General features: G+C 36.8%; 1 protein-coding gene across 3 annotated transcripts in view; it reads left to right on the forward strand.

The window, feature by feature from the left end:
- Positions 1-590: 590 nt before the first annotated feature.
- Fbxl4 (F-box and leucine rich repeat protein 4) overlaps positions 591-26,884 on the forward strand; it is a 97,048-nt gene continuing 70,754 nt past the window's right edge. The window contains exons 1-4 of one of the 3 annotated variants that reach the window (XM_071613194.1): positions 591-705; positions 15,961-16,078; positions 16,684-17,282; positions 23,800-24,145. In XM_071613194.1, coding sequence (XP_071469295.1) covers positions 16,771-17,282; positions 23,800-24,145 — 858 coding nt within the window. In that variant the 5' untranslated portion in view covers positions 591-705; positions 15,961-16,078; positions 16,684-16,770. The remainder of the gene's footprint in view (positions 706-15,960; positions 16,079-16,683; positions 17,283-23,799; positions 24,146-26,884) is intronic. The other 2 variants (XM_071613193.1, XM_071613195.1) reach the window with 2 other exon arrangements.

Genomic DNA, 26,884 nt, shown 5'->3' on the forward strand with positions numbered 1-26,884 from the left:
GATAAATATATCCAAGCTAAAGAAAGGGTCATACTGTAACTAATGAAAATAAATGAAAATGACTAAAAGAGAAGGTGAGAGCATCTTCTTTATCAGGGGTAATGGTTATGGGCTAATCTATGTTAAGATGGAAATGGGCCTGCATTAAGGATTTGAATCTGGGGCTGAAGAGGTTTGGTGAATTATGCCTTTAGAACACTTATGATGCATAGTCTACTTTTCCTCTGTGGACGGGTCTCACGCATAGCTATGCATCACCTTAGCCACCAACTCTGGGTTGAAGAAGCCCTAGCAGAACTTCTACACGGGCTGTTATTTGGAAGGCATTACTCCACCAGAGGATTTGTAGCCAGCGTACCTGGACCATTTCTACGGCACTAGTACGCTAGGAAGCCAGCAAGAAGCTCCTCCCAGCGGCGTAGAAGAGGGGGTTGCGGAAGTCTGCGAGCCCCTCCCGCCCGAGCTGCGCTCGCCCGGCCCCCAAGCCCCGCCCCACTTCGTCTCTGGGCCCCGCCCAGAGCCCCGCTCCTCCTCCAGCCCTGCCCCTCCCCGGCCTCCCTGTCTTCCTTCCGGGTCGCGCTGGGCCGGGCTTGCCGCGGTAGTGCCGCAGCGCGAGAGTCTGGGAGCGGCCTCGCGCCCAGGCCTTCCCGCGCCTCCTGGTCCAGGGTGAAGCCCTCGGCGCGTGCCACTCCCGGACCCTGCAGGGTACGGCCCTTCCTTTACTTCTCCCTCATGCGGGTCTCCGTCTTCCTTCGTCGCTGGGGCGGGGCCGGGCGGCGAGCTGTTTGGAGGGAGCGTGGGCGTGAGGCTGAGGCCCCCACCACTCGCGCCTCCGCCTCCTGCTGTGCGGCGTTTGTGGGGCTTGCTGGGACCTTTGAACTCTGCTTAGGTGCCAAGGGCGCAGCTTCCCTGCACCAGTGTCCCTGCAGGGCTTGAGTCGTAGCACTACGCAGAGTTGTTGACACCGGGGAGTCTGCGGGCTACCCACACCTGCCGCTCCTTCCTGACCTGGTCTTCAGCCTGAGCCACTTGCCTGCTGAAGAAAACTTGTTGCTGGTGTACCTGCTGCCATTATTTCCCTGTGACATCTGATGGTTTCTGCCCATGCCTTTCTTCTGGACTGCCACAAGATGACTGGTTGCAACCTCGTTTCCGAGTTTGGGGGTGCTCCTAGAATCTGATGATGACCATCCACTTGTCCTTGTGCACATGTTTGCAGTGTGGGTCGTTTTGTATTTCCTTGGCCCAAAAGCTCATTGCCACAAAGACTCCCCCCCACCCCCAAGTTACTTGGAAAGAAGTTAAGATGATATAAACTTGTGGCCAGGTAGTTGCATTGATAGTTGATACTGTGTCTGACTTTGTGCCCTGGAGGTCTCACTACTTCACCAGGTGTGGGTTTTTTGCTTGTGTCTGTCTCAAGATACAAGCTGACTTTTCTGCTTTCTGCATTCAGTCTTAGGTTTCTTAAGTTCAGAATATGGGTACCTTTTTCTCGTCAAACTCACCTCATGCTGTTGGTTGAATACAGGGGCCTTTTTCCAGTTACCTCAAGGCACCTTTATCAGATATTAAGTTCTTGAGGGAAAGTAAAGTTTTCTCTGTAGTGGCAGTGTGCATCACCCCATAGTAGGCACTGAATTGGATTGAATTGGATTCATTTAATACTTTCAATACCAACTTTTACTTGTCACCTGCTGTCGCAAATTTTGGGTTTTCTGAACCCTGCATTTTCATATCCTTCCTTTTGTTACTGACTTGAAAATCAGAGAGTTCAGCTGAGTATAAGGTGGTTAATTTCTTTTGCTTATGCCATGATACAGTTAAAAAAAAAAAAAAAAAAAAAACAATGTTAACAGATTATCTTTCACTTCCGTGTGTGTGTGTGGTCATCTAACAAAAACTGCCCTTTCTTTTTCTGTGTTAGTATCATTGTCTTACTCTCATAATTTTGGTGTAGTGTACAATTGCCATTTAACTTCATGAATTTAACTTTGGTGTCCTCTTAGGCCTCTTATCATCTAAATTTATATGAATATCCTCTTCTTTTTTCTTCTAGTACTCTTGTTGATTTTATTCATATATAAGGTAGGAAGCAAGACTACACCTTTTTTGTTGCTGTTAACCAGTGATGACAACATCATTTGTTGAATTCTCTTTTTCCCTTCTGATAAGTACTCTGTATATATCGCTAACTCCTGTGTATTCTTGGGACTCTTTCTGAACTGTTCAGCAGTGATTCTGACTTTCTGTGATGATGCCACACTACTCTTGTTACTCTAACTTTGCAATATGTTCTAATTTCTAGTAATTTGAAAAATGTATATTGTACACATTCCTAAATATTTTGGGAATGAACTCATTTAGTTGGGACAAGTTAAGTCCCCTTCTTTACATCTTATGCCCCCTAAGTTTCTTGCCTATGTTGGAATTTAATATTTTTGGTTTGCCTTTACCACAATCAGTTGAATTAGTAATGCTTGTTAAACAAATCCCTTCTGTTGCTCTCTCAGTATTCACTATGTAGAGTTGCTCCCTAGAGTTGTACATAAGAGAAGCAGCCTGATTAAAAATGTGCAAATCTTTTGACTTTGCTTTTTTGTCTTTAGCACCTGTGATATGTCTCTTTGTCAGTTACAAAACAGGACATTCTATACCTGTTTTCAGTATCACTTCTATAAGTGATCCCTCAGCCTTGTGTCCATTTTTATATTACCATCTCAACTGGATATCCCAAAATAATACATTTTCAAGTGTTGCTTATTAATAAATACTTAAAAACTCTATTAGGTCATAAATAAATATATATGTTCTCTTTAAAAATTAAGCAGTACATAAATAGCCAAAGGAAAATGTGATAGTGTTCTGTGCCCACCTGTCCAATAACCGTGTTCCACAAAAGTCATCACTGTTTAATAATTTATTCTTACATTCCAGATTTTAAAATGAGTATAATCTACATTTGTTTCATAGTTGACAGTCTATTCTGTGTAATTTTTCTGCAAGTTTTAGTTAGTCATAGTTGAGGAACATCTTTTTGTGTCAGTTCATGTAACATATTGTCCTTTTTTTGTGATACTGTAGGTTAAACTCAGGAATGCTCTACATCTGAGCTACATTCATAGGTCTTTAAAATTTTTTTTTTTTTTTCCAGACAGGATCTTGCTAAGTTGCCCAGGTTGGCCTCAAGCTTGTGATTCTCCTGCCTTACCTTCCTGAGTAGTTGGGATTGTAGGCATGTGCCACCATGCTTGGTTCAACGATATCTTGTTCTCTAAAAAAGTCTTTTTGGCATTTAATTGTAGGAATAATCCAAAATTTATTGAACCAATCCTCTGTTGATATTTAGACTAGTATAAATTTATATTGTGTTTATAATATAAACAAAATTACAGGATCATTTTGTATGTGCAGTAGTTTCCCCTTCAGTTTTCTTTTCTTTTTTTTTTTTAAATATTTTTATTTTTTAGTTCTCGGCGGACACAACATCTTTGTTTGTATGTGGTATGGAGGATTGAACCCGGGCTGCATGCATGCCAGGCGAGCGCGCTACCGCTTGAGCCACATCCCCAGCCCCAGTTTTATTTTCTAATGGTTTCAGTTACCTACAGTCCAGCCTTAGTCAGAAATTATTAAATGGAAAATTCTAGAACTAAACAATTCATAAGTTTTAAATTGTACACTATTCTAAGTAGCATGATGAACTCTTATGCTTACTCCATGAATCATATCTTTGTCCAGCACATCCTTGCTGTATCCACCATCCACTTGTTAGTCACTTGGTAGCATCATGATTATTAGATCAACTGCATAGTTTTGCCATTCTTGTGTTCAAGTAACCCTTTTATGTATGTATGTATATATGTATGTGTGTTGCTAATGGCTCCAAAACTCAGTAGTAGTGATGCTGGGAATTCAGATATGCCAAGAGAAGGTATCAAGTGCTTCCTTTAAGTGAAAAGGTCAAAATTTGTCATAGATATGTGTACATGAGAAGAACAAGTATATACATGTGTTCCCTGCTATTTGTGGTTTCAGGCATCCACTGAGATCTTGAAACTTATTCCTTTAGGTGAGGGAACTACAGTATATGTTTGCACATTCATTTTCTTTAGTGCAAATACTTAAATTGCTGGGTCAAAGACTATATATATTTTTAAAATCTCAGAGATTCTGCCATAGTGCTCTTCAAAAAGGTTGTTAAGAGTAGACATGTACAGTTTATAAAAATGCTCCTTTTGCCATCATATATCATTGCTAAGAATGGCCAAGAGTCTGCAATTGTATCCAGCTTGCAAGCTAAGAGTTTGCTGGCAGAAGACATGAGTCTTCTGGGTCAGAGACAAAGAACACAGCAGTAATGGCAGCCAGAGCATATCATCTTGTGCTGAGTCCTGGTGCCCCAGTTTCTACAGGATGATGTGACAAAGGCCAGATAACACTAGCACATGCCGCAGGTTTCCTCCTGAGTTTAGAGAATCTGAATTTTTCATAGTGGAGTACAAGTAAACATGCCTGATTTTTGCCTTAGAGGGAAACATCATTTTTCTGTATAGTAAACTTACCCACTGCTCAAGAGGAAGACCTCTTTTTATATCCCAAGGCTGTTTGCTATATAAATGGTATAGAAAAGATAATCTGAAATTAAGATGATCAGTGCCTCTGTTAAGACATGTAGAAATTGATATTTCTGTAAAGTATTATCTCATATAACAGTTACTGCTGAGAGCCACGGCTGAGTCTGTATGGTGCCTGGCATTGTAGTTTAGGATTTTGATTTCTAAGTGGCTGGATTGCTTTGTTAACATAAATTTGACACATAGTTGGGCTGTTAGCCATCCCTTGAGGGAGTACTTTCCATTCATATCTCTGATCAGGACCTTCATGATTCAGTGCAGGGATAGTAAATGCAAAATGTGGACTATCCTCAGGATGAATTGGAATTGAAAAAAAACAATCTTTAATATCTATAGCTAAAACGTACCAGGTTTTTGGCAAAGCAGACAATTGAGGAATCCCCGATTGAGCAGGTCCCATAATAACCATCTCATTATTAATGGCTCTTAAATCTTGCAATAATCTCCATTTACCAGATTTCTTTTTAATGACAAAAATGGGAGTATTGTAAGGAGATACGGAAGGTTGTATATGTCCCTCCGCTAATTGTTGCTTGACCAGGTCATGGGCTGCTTGTATCTTTTCTTTAGTCAGGGGCCACTGAGGAACCCATACTGGTCTATCTGATTTCCAAGTAATTTTTATTGCCTCAGTGACCCCTTCTGAAAACCCAGTCCATGTCTATTTATTCCCTGATCTATTTGAATGGGTGCTGCTATGCCTTGTTCTCCTAATCTTTTTTCTTTCCTGAAACCTTGTCTAGCCCTAATAGTGGGCGCATTTGGATTGATGTTATTTGTTAATGTCAAACCTAATTGATCTAGGACATCTCGTCCCCATAAATTTATAGGAAGATGATCCAATACATATGGCTGTATAGTTCCTTCGCATCCTTCAGGATCCTTCCAATCTAATACCATTGCACTTCTATGGGGATTAGTTGCCACTCCTAGGCCTCGAAGCGTTTGAGTGGCTTGTTGTAGCGGCCAATGTTGTGGCCATTCTTGACGAGATATGATGCTAAGGTCTGCACCTGTATCCAGTAGCCCATTAAATTCATGTCCTTGAATATTTAGTTTTAGCATGGGGCGAGAATCTAAATTTAAAGACAGCATAGCCCAATCTACACCTGTGGAGCCTAATCCCCTGGAACCTCTTTCTATAGTACTACTGGAAAATTTATCATGTAGGCTGGGTATTATTAATAACTGTGCTATTCTATCTCCTGGTGAAATTACTGATATACCCTTTGGAGAACTAGCTATAATTTTTATTTCACCTTCATAATCGGGATCAATTACCCCGGGACTTATCATAAGTCCTTTTAGCGTAGAAGAACTGCGTGCTAACAATAAGCCTACTGTTCCTTGGGGAAGAGGTCCTTTTACTCCTGTGGGAATGATTTGAACTCCCATCTCTGGAGTTAGTACTGCTCTGGCGGAGGCGCAGATGTCCAACCCTGCGCTCCCTCTGGTTTGTCTGATGAGAGATCTGATGGATAATGTGTCCTGGGCACTACCCTGATGGTATTGCTGGGTTCCTCCATGGTGTTTCTGGGTTCCTCCAGTACCCCGTACATTTGTGGTCGTGGGCCCCGGAGCATTGGGCCCCCCTGTCCGTTTTTTGGCAATGGAGCTCGATGCCTTTCTCCACGATATCTTGGGTAAACACTTGGTCCTTGTCTGTTTTTTGATAACGGAATACCCTCTATGGTGGTTTGAGAACGGCATTCATTAGCCCAATGTTTCCCTCTACGGCATCGTGGGCAAATACCCGGTATTCTATTCGTTTGATATCTAGCTTTGTTAAACCCTCCTCCTATGGGGCAACTCCTTTTAAAATGTCCTGTTTGATCACAATTATAGCATGTTTTTGGCCTGGCATCTAAAGCCTGTTGTACTGCTGCTAAGACTTGCCCTTGTTCATTAATGTCTCTACATAATTTAATATATGTGTTTAAATCTTCATGTCTCCATGGTCTAATGACCTCTCTGCAACAACGATTTGCTTGGTCATAAGCCAGTTGTTTTATAAATGGCATTGCCTGTTCTGTATCCCCAAAAATTCTAGAAGCTGCTTGAATAAGCCTATCTACAAATTCAGCGTAAGGTTCATTAGTTCCTTGTATTACCTTAGATAATTGACCTTGTAAACCTCCATGCCCCTGTAAAGTTTTCCATGCCCTAACTGCATCTACAGCAATTTGTGCGTATACGCCAGGATCATATTCAATTTGTTGCCGTTGACCCTCATAAGGTCCTTTTCCTAACAACATATCTAGATTTCTTTGAGGGTAACCGGCTGCTGCATTTCGTCTAGCTGTCTCCCTGCAAAATTCCTCATTGGCAACCTTCCTTTACAAATATTGTCCTCCATTTAGCACAGATTTACACATACTAGCCCAATCTGCTGGCGTCATGTCCAAGTTGGTAATGGATTCGACCATGCTTACAGTGAACGGTGCTTGAGGACCATAGGTTGTTACAGCCTCCTTTAACTGCTTCACTGTTTTGAAATCTAAAGCACGGTGAATTCGCTGCCCTCCTGCCTGCTCAAGTACAGGGCATGCTAATCTTTGAGGTCCTGTCTCAGGATCCCATCTATCAACTACGGGGTTTGAGGGCCACTCAGCTATCTCCATAGGGGGAGCTGTTGGTTGAATTACGCCCTCTGATGATAGAACGGTGTTAGTAGCAGCCTCCTGTTGTAGCTTTTTCCCTAATAGCTGTTTCTCCTCTAAGCTTTCTTCCTTTAAATTTTCTTCCTCTGTCTGACTAGCTTGAGAGACCTTCTCTTTTGCTTGATCTAAAATGTCTTTCTCCATGGTCTGAACCTCTAACAATTTACTTAACACTCTTTCAGTTTGTTTTTTACTAATTTCTAATCTGTTATAAAGATAACGCAACCCAATAAGATAACACAAAACAAAACCGAAACAGAATGAAACAAAAACGGAACAAAAAATTGTTGTATCAATTTTCCTATTTTCTTGATATGTGCATTTGTGGTCTATTTCTATCTCTTCCTCAGGGGCGAACAACTTCAAACTTTGAGCCAACCATTTTTCCCAATCTGCCTGAGAAAATTCTAGGGATAGGCAGCTTGAAACAAACACAAAACAAATCAAAACAAGAACACATTGTTTTTTAAAATGGTCACCCATTCTCTCGCCTTCCCTTAGGGGCAAGTAATTTCACTTACCCCGAAGCTTCAGACGTTCCCCGCACGGGCCACCAAATGCCGCAGTCTGGCTGGGCACAAATCACGAGCCACTGAAGCAGGAACAAACTTTATTTTTAAACTGCAGGAGAACACTTCACACAGCTCCCGGGGAATCCTCCCGAACGCGCCACGAGGCTTGTCCAGGAACCCCCAGCCGGAACTATCTCTCCCGGAAATCCCTCCTCCTGCACTTCCCCAACCAATGGGAACTCTCGGGGAATCCCCGGAAATCCCCACGAGAACTCCAAAATAGTGCGAGAACTCAAAAGTTGCGGCAGAGGCGGACAGGCAGAGGCGCCTGTCAATCAATACTGTTGGCAAAATGCCAGGGGCCATACAGACTCAGCCGTGGCTCTCAGCAAGTTACTATCAAGATGAAGTGGTCATTTGCATTTCTTTGCTTAATGATGGGGTTGAATATCTATCTGTATGTTTACTGGCCATTTGTATTTTTTGTTCTTGCATGATCATATCCTTCTTTTATTTTTTGTTGAATTTCTCTTTTATTGATTTATAATAGCTCTTACATATTGTGACTATTATTTACTTGGTAAATCATTTATTAGTATTTTTTCATATTTTTTAATAATGTGGTTATTGGGAATTGTTGCTACATATAAATCTTTAGATTGTTTGTTTTTGTTAGAACTCAACAAACTGTACTCTTGAAATATATGTTTTTTTGGAATGCAGTTATGTCCTGAAGTAAGTTTTAATAGTATTACACCATTTTAGGTAATTACTCTTTTAGCTATAATGGCTATCCATGACAGACTTAAAATATTGTGTTTTGAGTTTTTGTTAGTCAGGATAACTGTAAATCCTCTATATTTTTGTTAGGTAAAATGTTCTCTTGTTTTAGTATGTAAAAAATGTACAAAAATATTTAGATAGTATTTGGCTAAAGCAAATTCATATAATTAGTATGCTTTTAACAGAGATATCATTTTTTCCTCTTCAACCAGATATGATTCATTTAAAATGCTTTAGAAAAACATATAGTATGTATTTATGAAAGATTTAAGGTTCTTTTGAATTCACCAGTCTCCTCATTCCTATAGTTTATTCTTATCTATTATGAAAAAATGAAGAAAGGGTAAGATGTAGTTAATATACCATAATAGTATGTGTATCTAAGACACCTTGTAACTAGAAACATATCCTTCCTTGTCACAGTGTGAGATAGTATTTAGGTGGGAAATGTGTTTCCAGATCCATTATGTCAGAAAATCACCATTCCACTAATCCTATAATCTGCTTTTTTTTAAAAATCATTGATTTCTCTAATTCTTTTTTCTGCTTTTCTTGCTACTAAAGATTGATGATGAATATTTCAGAAGTTTTAAATATGCTTGTTAAAGAAACTCTAGGACAGAGGAGAGAGAACAGTTTCTTCAGTACTCACTGTTGCCAATTTCTAGTTAAATGGAGTCTAAATCCTGACTTTGTTTTCTGATAAATCATTTCTAGTCTGACTTTGTACACATCTCTTGCTTAGTCCCTGCCATTTTCATCAACACAGAAAAAGTTTCTGAAGAAGTTAACCATGTTCCAGATTTTTTGTGTCACCTCCTTACATTTTTGAGGGTTACATTGATCCCTGAAGTGAAAGACGTATTGTTTCCTTCTGCCCTTAGGCTTTTTATCCTAGTTGGTTCCTCTGCCTTCTCCCTCTACCTTCAGATGCCTGGAATTTCAAGAAGCTTTGAAGCTGATTAGGAATGTTTAGTCTCCATGTTGATCTACTTAGTTCATTTAGAAACTCCACCTGTTTATTCTGTATTGGGGCCTTGTGTCAGTTAACATTCCAGCACTATAACTTTGGACCTGTAAACGTGAGGATGGATTTATTTTGGCTCACAGTTTCAGAGGTTTCAAGACATGGTCACTTGGCACTATTGTGGCACAGTCCATCGTGCCAGGAAAGTGTGGCTGAGGAGGCCTGGTCACATCATGGCATCCAGGGAGCAAAAAGAGAAAGGGGCAGTATCTGCTTCAAGGCCCTCCCAATAACCTAACCATCTCCCAGTAGGCCACACCTCTTAAAGGTTCTACCACTTCCCAGGAGCACCAGAGGCTGCAACGAAGACTTTAACACCTGGGCTGTTGGGGGACACTTATCCAAATCATAGCAAGCCTTGTTGATTAAAACACTAATCATAATAAAAATGTTTTAACTGAAGATGAATTTACTTAGAGGAAAAGAGAGGTACATAAAATCTTAAGATGCTCTCCCTAGTAGTTTCTGTACTGGGCTGATAATTTCTCAATATGTTAGTTTTAAGCATATGGTGCATTTGGAATGTAAGTAATTATGTTGAAGGCAAAGTGATACTTTTGCTAACGTTCAGCATGTGCTCCCCCACAGCATGTCTAATACTAGATCAATATTAAACCTGTCTTTTTACCCTTGCTGTTATATTCTCGTCTCTGTCAGTCTGTCTTTTCTCTTAGCTCTTAGGTTATCTCTTTTTTTAAGAACTTCTTTTTTATCCATAGTTTTTCCAGTTCTCTATAATCAACCTATGGTCTTAACATAGATTTGGAATTTTTAAGAAATCATCATATTTGAGAAAATAGCTTTCTTTTCCCTCTCCAATCATCTCTTTCATGAATCTTTCTTTAATTTCAATCAGAGTTTCTTTGTGGCCAGAGTCAAGTCTCTTTTATGTATTCAGGGGCTGCTTTTATACTAACGGAAGTTATACTTTTTAATATTTTCTTTGAACAGTAAAATTTCAATATGTATACTATTCCTTCTTGGATGGCTTCAAAGACATTCACACATTTGATTCTTAACCATTGTGTTTCAGTTTTTATTATCCATTTTCATCCTCTTTTTCTCTGTACCAAGATAGGGAACTTTTTTTTTTTTCACATGTATCTTACTTATAGAGTCACTGGTTTCATTTCTGTGTTTATTTTAAATGTGTTTATTTTAATTCTTTCATGCCACCTCTCTGCCAATTTTTGTAGAACAAGAAATGGTTATTGAGCCTAAATTGGCATGCTTTAGGCCTTAAGGATATAGTTATAATTAAGGTACATTCTTCAAACTTGAGGAATTCATAGTCTGTTGGGGTAGAAAAATATATCAGCAGATAAGAAATAGCAGATAATATGTGACATGTAAGTGCAAATGAAAGATGAGTGGTGGGTAATATCTGAACTTGACCTTGAAGGATGGGTGATAAGGTGTCAAAGCGGAGGAGGAGGGAGGGTATTCCATCTAAACTCATTGAAGACTCAACACTGCTGAGCCATCAAAGCCCAAGTGCTGTTGAGGGCATTGTGGAGGTTCTGGGGGTCTATAGCAAAGGTTGTGGGCATGTGAAGTGAAGAGGAAAGAGGGAAGATAGGTACAAAGGTAGGTGGACCTTTCTTATATATCATATTATTAAAAAGTCAACTTTCTTTAAATGGTATATCTGTGTATTTGAGAAAAATGAGGAGAAAAGACCCATGAAGGAATCTTAGAAGAAGTTACCAGAGAGGCAGAAAGGGGTATGAGTATGTTATTTTCTATAGAAGCCTAAAGGGGGCAAGCCAGGAAAGAGGGCTGACATGATGGTTGGATCAAATTAAAATATAGTTTGGTGAGTGCTACTTCAAATTCACATATAATTTCACTCTTTTGATTGACATATTCCTTTATTCACCTGCTTTTGATTTCTAGATTTATCCAAAAATATCCTTTCTGTAGAATAGGATCTCTTGACCAGTTTCAGTAGGATTGAAAAATGATAAGCATTAGGTTTGGACTTTTTTTTTTTTCTTGATTTATTACCACACTATACATTCTGTTGCATTTTAGTACTGTGCTACAAAGCTGTCTAAATCCTCCTTTTGGGGGGTGAGGGGGGTACCAGGGATTGAACTCTGGAGCACTCAACCACTGAGTTACATCCCCAGCCAATTTTGTACTTTATTAGAGACAGAGTCTCACTGAGTTGCTTAGCACCTTGGCTTTGCTGAAGCTGGCTTTGAACTCGAAATCCTCTTGTCTCAGCCTCCCAAACTGCTGGGATTACAGACGTGCACTACCGTGCCTAGCTAAATCCTCCTTTTTTCTATCACTTCACTGACTTGTCTCTATGGATTATTTTACAAGTAAATTTTGTGTTTTGATCCCTTTATTATGTTATATTGCCTATGCTATATTGTTTGCCACTTTCATCTTTTTTCCATATCTTTTCACTTCAAGTTGAGAATCTTCCTTTGAGTTTTAAACTTGTTTTCCAGGTTCTTTCATCACAGAATCAACCTAGTCTTTGTGTTGTTCTAGCTCTAGATCAGTTTATTGTCTCTTTTTTGTTTATTTCATGAAAAGTCCTCTTCTTTCCTCCTTTTCCCTCTGTCAAAGCACAAACCGTCTTCTCTGCAGTTCCTGCCATCCTGCTTCTCTCCGCCTCATCGACTCCCCATCTCACTTCAAATCTCAGTAGTAAACATATGTTCTCCCTTGTCTGTACCTCTTAATTTCTCTTTTCCACTGTTATTGCTTTCTCTGTAATTGTGTTATTTAACTTTGTTAAGCATCTTATAAAATGAAAGATGTGTTTGAAAATAAAGTTGTATTATAATAACATTATGTCATATAAAGCAAGTTGTTTCCCAAGGAATAAGAAAGTCTCAAGATACAAATTAAAATGGCTGTTGTTTTGTATTCCTTGATTATGCTAGTATAAAAGTTCGGTGTGTCGTGGAGAATTTCTCAGCTTATATTCATTGTTAGTAAGTGATTGATTGGATAAAGCCTTCTTGAAACTTGGAAAATAATATTTTTTGTGTCATAAGAGTCTCTAAAATTAAAGTAGCTTTTTGAATGGACTAGAAAAGAGAATGACTCCCAAAACGTAGATTTTATAATCATTCTTTTGGAAAATTTAGTTTTCCAGGTTAATATTTATTTATTTGCACCATAAGGGAAAAATCATTTTGTCTTTGTATCTCATTCTCATAAAAAATAGAATTATTATATCTTTTGCACTTGGTTCATTGCCCACTGGTATATTCATCAATTATCACAAATTGTCTCCATTTCTTGGCAAAAAGTCCATATAGTACATGGACAATTTGGACTTCTGCTTTGGTCATTGTTACTCATGTAAATCCTGAGACAATGATTCTATTCCCCTTTTCAGCTTCATTTCCCAGAGAAAAGTAGAGAAAGCTACCTTTCTTTCTCCATATGTCTTTCCCTACCCCTAAAACACTTTTATGTGTCATCTTAGCATAATGAAAAGAAGTTTAGAATTGGTGAAGGGTGTTAGAGAGTTTGCATAATTTCTCTTTTTTGTTTCTTTGCCTTGTTTACTTTCAAAAAACAGGATTTAACTTCTATAACATTATCTAAGTAGCATTGATAAAAAAGGATAAAAGAATACCTTTTTAGTGTACTGTACATTACTTTTTCTTTCAAAAATTTCTTTTATTACTTTTAGCTTATTTCACAAAAAAATAACTAAGGATCATTATTAAGCGTTGTAAAAAAAACAAATCGTCCATTTTATATTTCTGTACTGAAGAAGCTTGACTGTTTAGTATATATTTATAGTTTATAATTCACTTTTTAATATATTGCTTCCATGAAAATTTTATTGAACTTTAATAGGTTTAAAATAGTACTGCCAAGGCTAAAATTTAGCTCAATGATAGGGTGCTTGCTTAGCATGCACAAGATCCTAGGTTTGATCCCCAGCACTGCAAAACATTTTTTAAAATAAAAAAATAAAAATAAATAGTAATGTTTTCCATGTGACAGTCTTGCTGATTTTGATATTCTATAATCTTTAATAGTAAAATCTCACCAAGAAATAGTCATAAAACTTATGACTTGGTAGGGTAACCAAAATTTGACAAATTTGTCTCAATCTTTTTGTTAAGAATGATTGTGAAAGTTCACATGAAGGGTGATATCTTACTTTGCAGATAATTCTTAGATTTTATAAACTGTTTCACTGATAAACACAGGTTTTTAAAGGAAATTGGAAGGAGTTTAGTTGTGAAGTTAGAAGAGATGTCCAAAGGTCATATAGTCAACTCCTTGAGGATGTCTAGGTTGACCAAAACATCATTGTGTGGCACACGACTATATTTTAATAAATGCTTTGCTATTCTTTTTCAGAAAAAGTTTTGTTCTAGTTGTTCTAATGTATTTCTTGTTCTTGGAATCTTTATTGAGTCTGGCCCTCATTACGATTAATTTTCATAGGGTCCTAAAATAATTTACTGTGATGCATTTTTGGTAAGGGATTGGTTTGTTCTGTGCAGAAACATCCTTGCCTAGAGATTTCACGTTTGTGCCTATCAGGTCCTAAAGTTCTACAAGTTTGAGACCATTTTTTCTTTTTCTGGATAGGGGGTGGGTTGGGATTTTTAAATCATGAAGGTAGTGTGAATTTAGGCCCACACTATGCTTGCACCTGCCTAATAGTGTTCTGATTTCCCATGATGACTTCTCTATTTCTTCAGTCAATGCCATGCATACTTGAGCTTCCCTCAGTAAATGTATCTTCAAGTCTTGGTTTTAGGGTGATCCTTTCTGAGTTTTAGCTTCATGAGGTCCTTCCATGCTTCACTATGTCTGCATGGGTGTTAGAAAGTTCCCTTACAACCATGATGACCAGTAGCTGATTCTATGAGTAATATTATCTTCATCCCTTTGATGTTCCTCTTCATTTCTCACAATTTTGTATTCTTTTTGTTTGATTTTCTGCACTTATTTGAAGCCAAGCCCTTTATTTACTGTTTCATTGATTATATTTCGTCAAGCATCTCAGTGTTTAGACCTTATTGGAATTGAGAGACAGAGGGATACCATTGCATAATTTTAAGTTATTTTAGGCTCATAATGTTTTTTGTTTGCTCATCACTTTGCTATCAACAGTGTCAAACATTTTGTGTCTCCTGTGTACTGAATACATTAAGATATGAAAATCTTCAACTTTCTTCCTTCAAGAGGCTTACTCCTAATATAGACCTTAGTAGAGCTAGGTCTGATACAAATGAAGTGCCAGAGAGTAAAACTGCTAATGTAGAATAAAATGATTGGAAAAGAAACAATAGTACAGTTAAAACTTAGAGTAAAACATGAACGGTGATTAGAACTTGACTGGGTTTTCTAGGTTAGATAAAAAGAGATCTGTCTACCTTGAGGAGAGCCTTGAAACACCAAAAAGAAATTAGATTGTATCTTGTATGTCAGAAAAAGCCATTGATTTTTGAGTGGGAGGGACATTTAATGAAATTAATGTTTTTCAGTCTTAGTGCTAAAGTTTTGGAAGGTTAACACATTGCTTTATTAAAGAAATTGGTATATTCATCTTCCTTTACTTAGGAGAAATTAAATTCAAGACTTACAGGTACCAGAATAAGTGTTTGATTTTCTGTTTATATTGACAAGAGATTGCCTACTCAGTGAGGAACATGGGCCAGGTGTATGTTATAAATTATAAGTAGAACTGGCTGGAAACTAGAGTATTCACTGGGGAACTGCTAGCCTTTCAAGGTCTTCTGGATTGTTAAAGGTTAACTAAACATTGTTTTTTTGTTTGTTTGTTTGTTTTTTTTTGTATTGGGGATTCAATCCAGGAATGCTTTACCTTAACTACATCACCAGTATTTTTCACTTTTTATTTTGAGACAGGCCTTACTAAGTTACTGAGAATCTTTCCATTTTGCTAAGGCTACCCTTGAACTTCCAATCCTCTTTCCCCAGTTTCCTGAGTTGCTGGGATTACAGGCATGTGCCACCACACTGGGCTAAACTAGACCAAGTTTTTAAAAACACTGTTTGGCCCCAGTAAAATATTTCTGCTCACATAGTTTGAAGCAAAACTATGAGTTTGCAATCTCTGTATAGATAGGGTTTATTATTATACTTTCATTATAGTCTGTTTTAAAATGTAAAAAAACAAACAAATAAACAAACAAAAAACCCAAAGAAAAGAAAAAGACTCTAATTCAAAATTGTCCACAGTGTTTAGGAAAATGTACTCTGTTTCATTTGAAAGACTTGTGTCTTAATAAGTAGCTACTTGTTTATAGTAATAATCTTTTTGGGATATTTGACTTCCTGATTTGGAAATAAAAATGTTTTCCAAAACTCTTATCTTACAGGTAAAATAATGTCACATTTTAGCATTTGTACCTGAAGGCAGCAAGCAGATTTCAGGCCACATGGATGAATGCCAGCTTCTACATTTCCCGTGTGTATGCTGTGACCATTCTATCTGGGGTGAGTGATTTCTAAGAGTAGCTGGCAACAAACCAGATGCTAGACAGCTAAGGACTGCCCTAACAAATAATGCTAAGAGTTATAAATTAAACACTGTCTGGTGATCTGTGATGTGTAAGGCAGTTAATTTAGTTGGTCTGAATTAACTGTCAGCTCCAAAAACTATATTCCCATAATGTGAAATCTGTACTAAGCATGTTTGGAAGAGAATAATAATTAGCAGCAGGGAATCCTTTGTAAAAATGTGAAATTATGGCAGAGCCTAAGATTGAATTTATAGCTGTATTTTAGTGGTGTGCCACATATTACAAATAATTTTTAAAGCTCTAGGACTTGGTATTTCTTGAACAGTGGTTATTATTTTATATAAAATTGGGCTTTTAGATTATACATCTTCCATTGCCTTATAACATCAGTTTTGCTTTCCATTTAGCATAATATAAGATAAATTTATAATATTTAAGTTTCTAAGAAATACCGGAGATTCACAGTTTTTGTTTAAAACTTATTTTTCAAAGTTTCATTCTGGGAAACTTCATTAGGGTAAAGCCTGCTAACTTCTCCATGCATTTTTCCACTTATTTAAATTATTTTACTTCACCAAGCCATTCATTTTTTAGAACATCCTTCAAAGAGTTCTTGCGTCTTACTGAGGACACCTGACCTTTTGAAGCTTCATAATTCACATCTAGATGTCACCGGTCTTTCCCATGTTAACAGTTCTGACTATGTTTTATTATATGTGCCTTCGTCGCCGAGCCAGGACAGCTACAAGAGGAGAAATGATGAACAGCCATAGAACTATAGAATCAAACAGCCGGACTTCCCCTCTCAATGCAGAGGTGGTCCAATATGCCAAAGAAGTAGTGGATTTCAGTTCCCATTATGGAAGCGAGAATAGTATGTCCTATACCATGTGGAATTTGGCAGGTGTACCAAATGTATTCCCAAGTTCTGGTGACTTTACTCAGACTGCTGTGTTTCGAACTTATGGAACGTGGTGGGATCAGTGTCCTAGTGCTTCCTTGCCATTCAAGAGGACACCGCATAATTTTCAGAGCCAAGACTATGTGGAACTTACATTTGAACAACAGGTATATCCTACAGCTGTTCATGTTCTGGAAACCTATCATCCTGGAGCAGTCATCAGAATTTTGGCTTGTTCTGCAAATCCATATTCTCCAAGTCCCCCAGGTGAAGTAAGGTAAATCTCAGTTTCAATGACCTAAGTTATATGGTTCAAGGATGTCTTTTCCACTGAAAGTATTATCTTAAGCAATTTGAACAAATCTAATTTTGAAAATTGTCCTGAATTTCCTGTGGGGAAGAGTGATCATGCTTGTGAAGATTTAATGCATGTTTTCTGTCTAAGTACCTCACATAATAATATTCATAGATTGTGACATTTGCATGACACAGAATTTATAAATGAAAAGCACAATTTGAACTAATAGTGATGTGGTATGGACCAATCTGAGAAGTTAGTAGAAAATATTACTTCTAAAATATTTCCAAACTCGCATTATGTTACTGCTTTTAATTACCGTGAACAACTCAAAATAGACCTAAGGAGTGATGCTTTAAAGGATATCTTTAGGAGATTAGCTTTGATTTAGGTAGATGCATTTGTAACATGCATCTTGATTTAAAAGTAAGTGTTGCTTTAAGAAATTCTTGAATTTTCTTTACAATCCTATTTACATCATTAATTTGCATAGCAGCTCCTCTCATTTTTATGGTTCATCCTTCTTATTTTTAAAAATATAATTATTTGACTAGATGAAATAATCACATAGGTTAATAACCTAGAAAGTACATAATGTGGCCTTCCACATACCCTGTTCTCCATGTGCTCAGGACTCACCCCTTCCTAAAGAAACCACTTTTATCACCTCTCTTTGTATCTTTTCAGAGTTTCTTTGTGCAGATATAAGCAAAAACAAATATATTTTTATTTTCTTTATTCACAAAAATAAGCATACTATTTATATTTTTTGTACCTTATTAGTTTCACTAAGTAGTATATATTGATTAGAGAGACCTTCCTCATTCTTTCCTGTAACAGGAAGTAGTGCATAATATATAGGTACTCCAGTTTATTAACTTGTCAATAATTAATGGGCACTTAGTTGTTTCCAATATTTTATAATTGTAAAAATTAACTCAGGGAATAACAAAACCATAAGTCACTTTAGCTGTGTGCATGTATATCTATCTGTGGGATGAGTTTCCTGAAACAGTTGCTTGGCCAAAGAGATACACATTTGTAATTTTGAAATACAGTAACAGATTTCCCTCCAAAGGGTTTGTACTTGTTTATATTCTCATTGGCAGTGTGTGAATGTGCATGCGTTGTCGCATTATCAAACTTCACCCACAGAGTGTGTTGATAAATCTCATTATTCTTGAAACTTAATAGATTAGAAATTGTATTTCATGTCAATTGTAAAAATCCTTATATTATCTCTGAGGTTAAATATCTTTTCATATGTTTAAGAGCCATTTATATTTGCTTTCTTTCAAACTATCGGATCATGTAATTTGTTCATTTTTCTATTACTTATGATCTTACCAGTTTTTAGATCTTTATATAATTGTTAATTCACTCACTCATTAATTTAGTGTCTACCATGTGCTAAGCATTGTTTCAGATATTGAGGATAAATCAGTGAACAGAGTACAAAATAAACACAAATTCCTGCCCCTAGGAGAATATTCTAGCCTGAGAATAGTTCATGGGCACCTATTAAATGTAGAACCCTAGCTGTTACCAAATAGGAGGAGTGGGGCAAGGGTCAGCTTCTACCCTGTGACATGCTGCTCCCTTGGTATCTCTCCTCAATTCTAAGGGAATACCTTCACAGCCTCCTAAAAAACAAGTACAGAGTCTCAACTCAGGTTGGAGACTGCTGGTATAATCTTTACTTGTTCTTTTCAGGTATACTTTGATAATTCATTGTGTACAGTATAATTTATAAGTTATTTAAAAAGAAACACAGACTGGGCACAGTGTAAGTGCCTGTAATTCTAGCAGTTTTAGAGACTGAGGCAACAGGATTCCAAATTCAAGGCCAGCCTTGGCAACTTAGCAAGTCCCTGTCATAAAAAGTCTCTGGGTTCAATCCCCACTACCCACCCCACTACACATGCATATACATTCACAAAGAAGAAAGAAAGAAAAGACAGAAATTGACATCTTCCAATGTACATTTTTTTTTTCCTAAAAAGAAATTAAGTAGAAATTTGGACCAGTTATTTTCTTATGTGAGAATTGTTTTATTAGGACTTTGTCATTCTTATAGAGTTATCCACATTTCTTTCTAAAAAGCTGAACAAATTTGGGGATAAGATCTATGAAACATGTAGTGTGTTTTCTTCAATTCAAAACAATGCCTGCCGAGTTGAATATAAGTCACAGTTTTGGGTTCTTGAAAGTTATAGTTCACATTTGTGATGAAAGTTAGAACTTTATTTACAGATGTGTTTCTGATTTTCTTTATTGATATTTAGCTCCATTCCTCAGAAAATACCATTAAATTTTGAGAGAAAAGGAATCTGACCAATATATATTATTGCAGTATAAGAATATGCATTTTTAAATTTTACTAATTATGAAATCAATAAATGTTTCATTATAAAAAATGTTAGAAAATACAAAAAAAGAATATATACATGGAAAAATATCTGTAATTCTTTTGCCCAGATTTAGTGACATTTTGGTGAATTTCTTTAGACCGTGACAAACATTCATTGAATGCCCTCTCTGCCAGTTCAGTGCTGAGAACAAAACAGAGCCAGACAAAGGTGGCTCTTGTTCTCTGGGCTCAGAGGCCTGCTTGCAAGAGGACCATGGGATCATAGGGAACGTGTTGGCAGAGGGGAGAACCTAACCTATGTGCTTCAGAAAAGGCTTCTCTGAGGAAGTGAATTCACTGAGAATGAGGATCAAGAGAGGTTCCACTGTGGCTTAGAAAGGTGGAGAGAGAGAGAGAGCACATTGAAGGTAAAATCATGGCATTTGAAGAAGCGAGAAAAGTCCAACAAAAGTGTAAAGAATAAGCTATGGGGGTCTGTAAGCATGAGATAGATATTAAGATCTATACTAGTGGTTTCCCAGAAGCTAATCTTGAGGTTTCTGTTTCTGCGCAGATGTTTATTATAGAAGTGCTGTAGGGGAAACCAGTAAGGAAAGGAGAAAGCATAGTACAGAAGGGGAAGTCAGGAAGGATGCAATTTTAGATGAATTTTCGGTCTCCTGCACCAGTCCATCTGTATCAGTCAATCTTTGGCATGGGCTGGAGCGATGAACAAATGCTGAATAAGCAGACATTTAAAAGACATATGAAATACTAACATCATTTATCATCACAATCCTTTTCATAAAAGAAACCTTAGTATATACCAAGAAATCAGTACAATCAGATCTTGAAAAAAGAACAGTTAGCGATTTTACAAGAATATGTGTGCTTGCATGCATGTATGCTTGTTTGTATATATCAGTATACTTTCCCTTTTCACATTTTTTAAAGTATTTTTTTAGTTGTAGTTGAACACAGTACCTTTATTTTATTTATTTATTTTTATGGGGTGCTGAGGATCGAACCAGCACATCTCACATGCCTAGGCGAGAGAGAGAGCTACTGCAGAGCCACAATCCCAGCCCTCTCCCTTTTAACATTATTCATAAAAAACTCCATCATGCAATACTGCATAGAAACTATTGGACTGTGTTTCCTATCACATTAATTGAGCACACAATTTTATCCCTATCTTAGGAGTTAGCAAACACGTATGTTTGGAATAACTCAGAAATTTGTTTGTAGAAAATGGATTTCTTACAGTCCCAAACATTCAGAATCTAAAAGTAGTCTTTTAATGATTTCATTTCTTTGTTCAGCCAATGAAATAGAAAAGTTATAGGTAGTTCTACCAGATCTTAGTCTTTTCTACTTCTTGCTTAGTGCCATTATTAAGAGAAAAAGAAAAGAGGCAGTACTGAGTGTCCTGATAAGGTCTTAATAGATGCTGGTGCAGGAGTCACAAATATGCTAGCCTAGGGTTACAATTTGGAAGAGACACAGGGAAAAGGGGAGGGAGAAAATGACAAGTTGAAGTCATATTAAAGAAACTGATTGGAATTACATAATTTGGGGATGAAATTTATTTTGGTGTGAGTTTTTTAAGCACTAAAAGAACTTTAACTGGATAATGAAGTTTAAAAAGCAGGGAGAGCTGGTGTGGTGGCACATACCTATAATCCCAGCAACTTAGGATGCTGAGACAGGATAATGGCAAATTTGGGGACAGCGTAGGCTATTTAGTTAGTGTTACCCTGTCTCAAAGAAAGAAAGAAAGGGCTCAGTGGTAGAGCACTTGCCTAGCACACATGAGGCCCTAGTACCATGAAAGAGAGGAGGAGGAGGAGGAGGAGGAGAAAGGGAAAAGAAAGGATGTCATAGAATTGGTAGCCAAAGAGAGTTGCTTAAGCAACAGTTTCGCAAATTTATCATAGATTAGTGCCCTTGACTTTGTGGGCCCAAGAAACACGTTTTTTTCATTTAAGTTAGAATTAACCAGGTCCTTCACACAGAATGGCATTTTGTTAGTTTCCAAATAGAGATGGACTGAGATGTTGTCTCTAAATACAAATAGAGGCTCTTTATATTTGATGTATTTTATTACTGATTTTCAGGAGAGAATCTGCAAAAATAATGAATATGGAATGATTTTAAAGGTTCTAGAAAATGTATAAGTTTCTACAGAATAGTGAACTATTCTGTAGTTCCTGATTCTCTTGGTGATGTTTACTAGAATTCCCACTGAGTATCCCACTTCTGGGAATACATCCAAAGAAAATGATGTCAGCATACCAAAGAGACACCTGCATACCCATGTTTGTTGTGACCCTATTCATAATGTCTAAGATGTGGAGTCAGCCTAGGTGCCCATCAATGGATGAATGGATAAAGAAAATCTGGTATATACAAACAATGGAGTATTATTCAGCCATAAAGAGAATTAAAATCCTGTCATTTGTAGCAAAATGGGTAGAACTAGAAGACATTATATTAAGTACAATAAGACAGACACAAAAAGACAGGTGCTGGATGTTCTCTCTCATATGTGGAAGCTAAAAAAAGTCAACCTGGAAGTAGAATAGTGATTACTAGAGATTGGGAAGGGTGTTAAGGGTGAGGGTGGAAAAGGGACATTGGATTTTATTGGTATATGCAACATGCATATTTGGAAATATCATACTGAATCCCATTAATATGTATAATTAATACATATTAATAAAAATGTTTAAAACTAAAAAATAAATTTAAAAAAGAAAGAATTCCCAGAGAACATCTGTCTTACATGTTTATTCCTGTAGGTAGAAATTACCATATCTCCTTTTTCCATTCTTCCAAGATTAGAGCTGTATGACCTTGTTGACCTAAAGGCCATTAGGGTACCTATATGTCAGTGACTTTTATCTACTTGAGCTTCTTATGTGTCTCATAGTAGTTTTTTGCTCCTTCTTTTTTTCTTAGATTTCAGTAGGTTATTGGGTTAATGAACCAATAGTTTATTGGGGGTTAAAAAAAATCTCATGTTTTTTATATATAAAAACATTTGAAGTTCTATTAATAATCAGTGAATTATAAATTATATTCCTAAGGAGGTGTGACTCACTATGAAATTAGAGATTATTTTAAAAGTAGATAGTGCTTTTAGTGGTCATGTTTATATATATTGGTGTAGCTTTTTTTTAAAGCAGTCTGTAGTGTTTACTGAGAGACTTTTAAAATATTCTTTATTTTTCAATATAAAAGTAAAAATTCTTCTAGCCAAAGTAAACAATTAGAAATAGAGGAAAAATGTTTGTAAAATATTTTTATATTGTTTTAAATTTTCTCTGCTATATTAGAAAACAATAATTAGAGAAGTAGTTAATTATGATACATGAGAATATTAGCTTTAAAGAAGAGATGGACAAATAATAGTAGTAAGTTGGGCATTTCATTGGGGGAACACAACATGAGCAAAGTCCCAAAGTTAGAAATAATTTACTGTGTAAAAGTAGTGACTAAGTTTCCTGGGAAGTGGGAGTTCATTTGGAGGAACAGGACTTGCTAGGTACCAGAGATAAAGAATGACTAAAAATATGAAAAAATGAAAATTCTGGAGAAGGACATATATAAAAGAATTTCCTGAAAACTTTAGTAAAACCTTATGACTGCATTAAAAAATGAGAAAAATCAAAGATAAAAACCATTTTGAGTTTGTATGAGGCCAGTAACAGGAATGAAACGCTGGACAAAGAGACCTTTGTGAGGCAAGATGACAGGTGTAGTTCCTGCAGTTGGTTTGAAATGCAGTGAACATAGGACAACATTTTCCTATGTGCTTGATCCTTACTTAGGATTCACTTATTCTGTAAAACTGAGTGCTGTTCTTCAGTTACCTCTACCAAGTTTAGTCTTTAAGTTGATCAATGTGAAATCTGCAAAGGAATAAAAAGAACTTTGGTGTTTTTATAAAAATAATTTAATTATATGTATGACATTTAGCTTTTAATTTTTTTTTCATATCCTGGAAACAATTCTTGTGTTTGATTCTATTCACCTTACTTGACATGTTTCTCTCTGTGGTATATTGGGCATGGGGCTGTAATCTTAAGGTACTGGTAGATCTCATTCTAAACTGTATTATAGGGAAGTTTCTTTCTTTGGCAGATGGGAGATTCTTTGGTCAGAGAGACCTACGAAGGTGAATGCTTCCCAGGCTCGCCAGTTTAAACCTTGTATTAAGCAGATAAATTTTCCCACAAATCTTATTCGACTGGAAATAAATAGTTCTCTTCTGGATTATTACACTGAATTAGATGCAGTTGTGCTACATGGTATGAAGGACAAGCCAGTGCTTTCTCTCAAGACTTCACTTATTGACATGAATGATCTAGAAGATGATGACTACGAAGAAGAGGATGGTTGTGGAATGGACAATCTTAACAAAAAATTTAGCAGTACTGCCCTCAAGGAAGGGCCAAATAATGGATATTTTGATAAATTACCATATGAGGTAAGCCAAAAATGTTCAGTAGCAATATTAGATACAACAGTATAGATCTTTAAATGTTTGGAAGTTACTGTTTATTTTGCTAGCTATCAGAGGAATTGGAAGTATAATAGGTAAGGGAGTATTCCGATGTGTTGCATATTTTAGTTTTGGAAAAACTAGATGAAAAAGTTATTTTGCTACTTCTTTTGGATTAACTTCAGTAATTCTGGATAAACTATTAAGTATATGTTGTTATATCATTAAATAGCAATAGCCAAATACATAAGCCAATAATAAGAATAATAAGTTATACTCTAATTCACAATTATACATTATAAGTATGAGCAGTATGTGCAGTTTTATACATTAAAGATAGGAGAAATAATGATTGTGAGATGAATGTTTATACCATTTAATAGTCCAGAGCTTTCCTAAGTATCACTTGTTCTTCCATACTAACTCTGGTATATATTCTTCTAGCTCTAAATTTTGGTCTAGGCAGGTCCAGAGTGCCTTCTCCTGGAAATACTTTTTTTTTTTTGTATCTTGTTTGAAATCTTTTTTTCAGTGTACTTACAGAGGAACAGTTGTGTAGGATATTTAGCATCCCTGTGTCCCAGGTATCAAATGCCAGTAAGTATTTCCCAGCAATGTGACACCAAAACCTTTCTCCACCTGTTTCCAAATATCCTTGGCAGTGAGAGTGGGGCCAGGCATTTAGACCTCTACAAAAAACTATGTATTCCTAAAAACGATATAATCAGTTTTCTTTTTAAGAAAAATTTATAAACTCAATTTTTTTTTGGTGCTGGGGATTGAACCCAGGGCCTTGTGCATAGGAGGCAAGCACTCTACCAACTGAAGCATATCCCCAGTCCTAGTCTTAAATTTTAACCAACCTATATATCCCCCTTCCAAAATGTTGGTATTTAAAATTTCACTGTAGTAACATAGGAAGCTTAACTTGCATAGAACAATAAGGCAGTTTCTTGAATACCTAACAGTAGTTATAATGTCTGTATAATATTTTATGGCTAAAATACTGTGATGTATCTGTGAAGTAGCTATTAAAATTGCTAGACATAGATGATTTAAGGTCAAGAGTTCTAAGGTCAAGTCTTGTTTTATGGAAAGGAAGCTTCACAGGTTGGATAAGACCTTCTTGGGAGAAGGGAAGAAAGATGAAGCAGAGTTGAATTGGGGCAGAGAGAGAGGAGTGTTAAATACTGAGAGTGTTCCTCCTCAGGACTCAGGGATAGCTGTTTATCTGGAGGAGAATAAATCACTTCTTTGATTTTTACCCATTTTCTAAAACTAGAAATTTAAAGTCAGTAAATATATTTTGAACAGTTTGTTGAACTTTATTCAGGCCTAATAAAATGCTTGACATATAGCATTTAAATGGAAACAGAGGGAAACCTTAGGCAGAGAGAAAAGAATGTAGAAAGGTGAGAAATGAAACTTTGTGACTTGATTGGAAATTCCAGTATTTCAGTATGGCTGAAACATCAGATTTGACTGCAGAGGCTGCATGAAATTAGATGGAGGCTTAGGGCTGTTGCAGTGTACATCTCCATTCACATGGACTACAATGATTGGGACACCCTAGCCTTGGCAGTGCGCATCCTACTCTGCTGTACTATAGAGTAGGTTTTGCCTCTGGGTTTTACCAGCAGATTTGCATTTTAACCCTTTACCCAGTGGTCTTCAGGGTACTGTCTTATTCTGGTTTATAACAAAGTTAGTTCGGGAAATCAAATACTTTAGATTTTATAAATAATTTACTTTTGCTAAAATATTAGAGCAGATTCATGATGATAATTGAATACTTTCTTTTGTTATTCTTATGCTGTCTTTGAGTGGGAGGGAAAGATGTGGAATAATAGTTAATATTCCAGAAATTATCCATAGTATTCAAGCATTTTTGCACATGCTTTGGCCCATAATTAGAATCCAGATGTTTTGGGTTCATTTGAATTTGTCTTTCATATGGCTTATGGCATAAAAAATGATTGTGAACATTGAAGATTTGTTTACTTTAAGGAGGAGGATTGTAAAATGAGATTTATGTCTTAGATTACTCTGGTGAATGGAGAATAGACCAATAGGAAGTTAGGGTGGGAGGCAGAGGTCCCAGTTAGGAAGCTACTGCAATAATTTAGACAAGAAATTATGAAGCCTTCCAAGTTGGAATATTTGAAGAAGACATTAGGTGGGAGAAATATTTCAGAAGTTCAAAGGTTGTAATCAAAAGTAACTGGTGAATGTGGAGGTGAAAAACATCAGCGGGAGTTTTAGGTTTCAAGTTGGAATGACATGGTGGGCGGACATGCCATTAATTTTAAAATAGTAGATGAAGGTAGGAAGGTGCCTGTGATTCATCAAAGTAGACTTGTCTGTGGAGAATAGTGGGCACTTGCTATTTGAGTTGGAAACTCATCAGGAATGTCTGAGTGTACATTTGAACAAGTCACATCTAAATAGAGGGGCACCACGGTAGATGAAGTTGACAAGTGAAACACTGTGAAGTTTGAATAAAGAGCCAGGAGTAAAATTCTGGGTAACATTAATTAAGACATCCAAGAGTTCCATAGAGGAAAATAAGCTAGAAAAGGGACTTGGGATAAAGATGAGAGAGTCTTAAACCAAACCATTAGGAAGTTGAAAATGTCTGGAAGCCATAAAAAGACATCAACTGTAGAGGGTTGTTTCAAGTGCTCATTAGTTTTGGTCATTGGGAGAACTTCAATATAGTATTTT

This window comes from Marmota flaviventris, chromosome 6, assembly GCF_047511675.1.
Source record: "Marmota flaviventris isolate mMarFla1 chromosome 6, mMarFla1.hap1, whole genome shotgun sequence".
Classification (NCBI taxonomy): domain Eukaryota; kingdom Metazoa; phylum Chordata; class Mammalia; order Rodentia; family Sciuridae; genus Marmota; species Marmota flaviventris.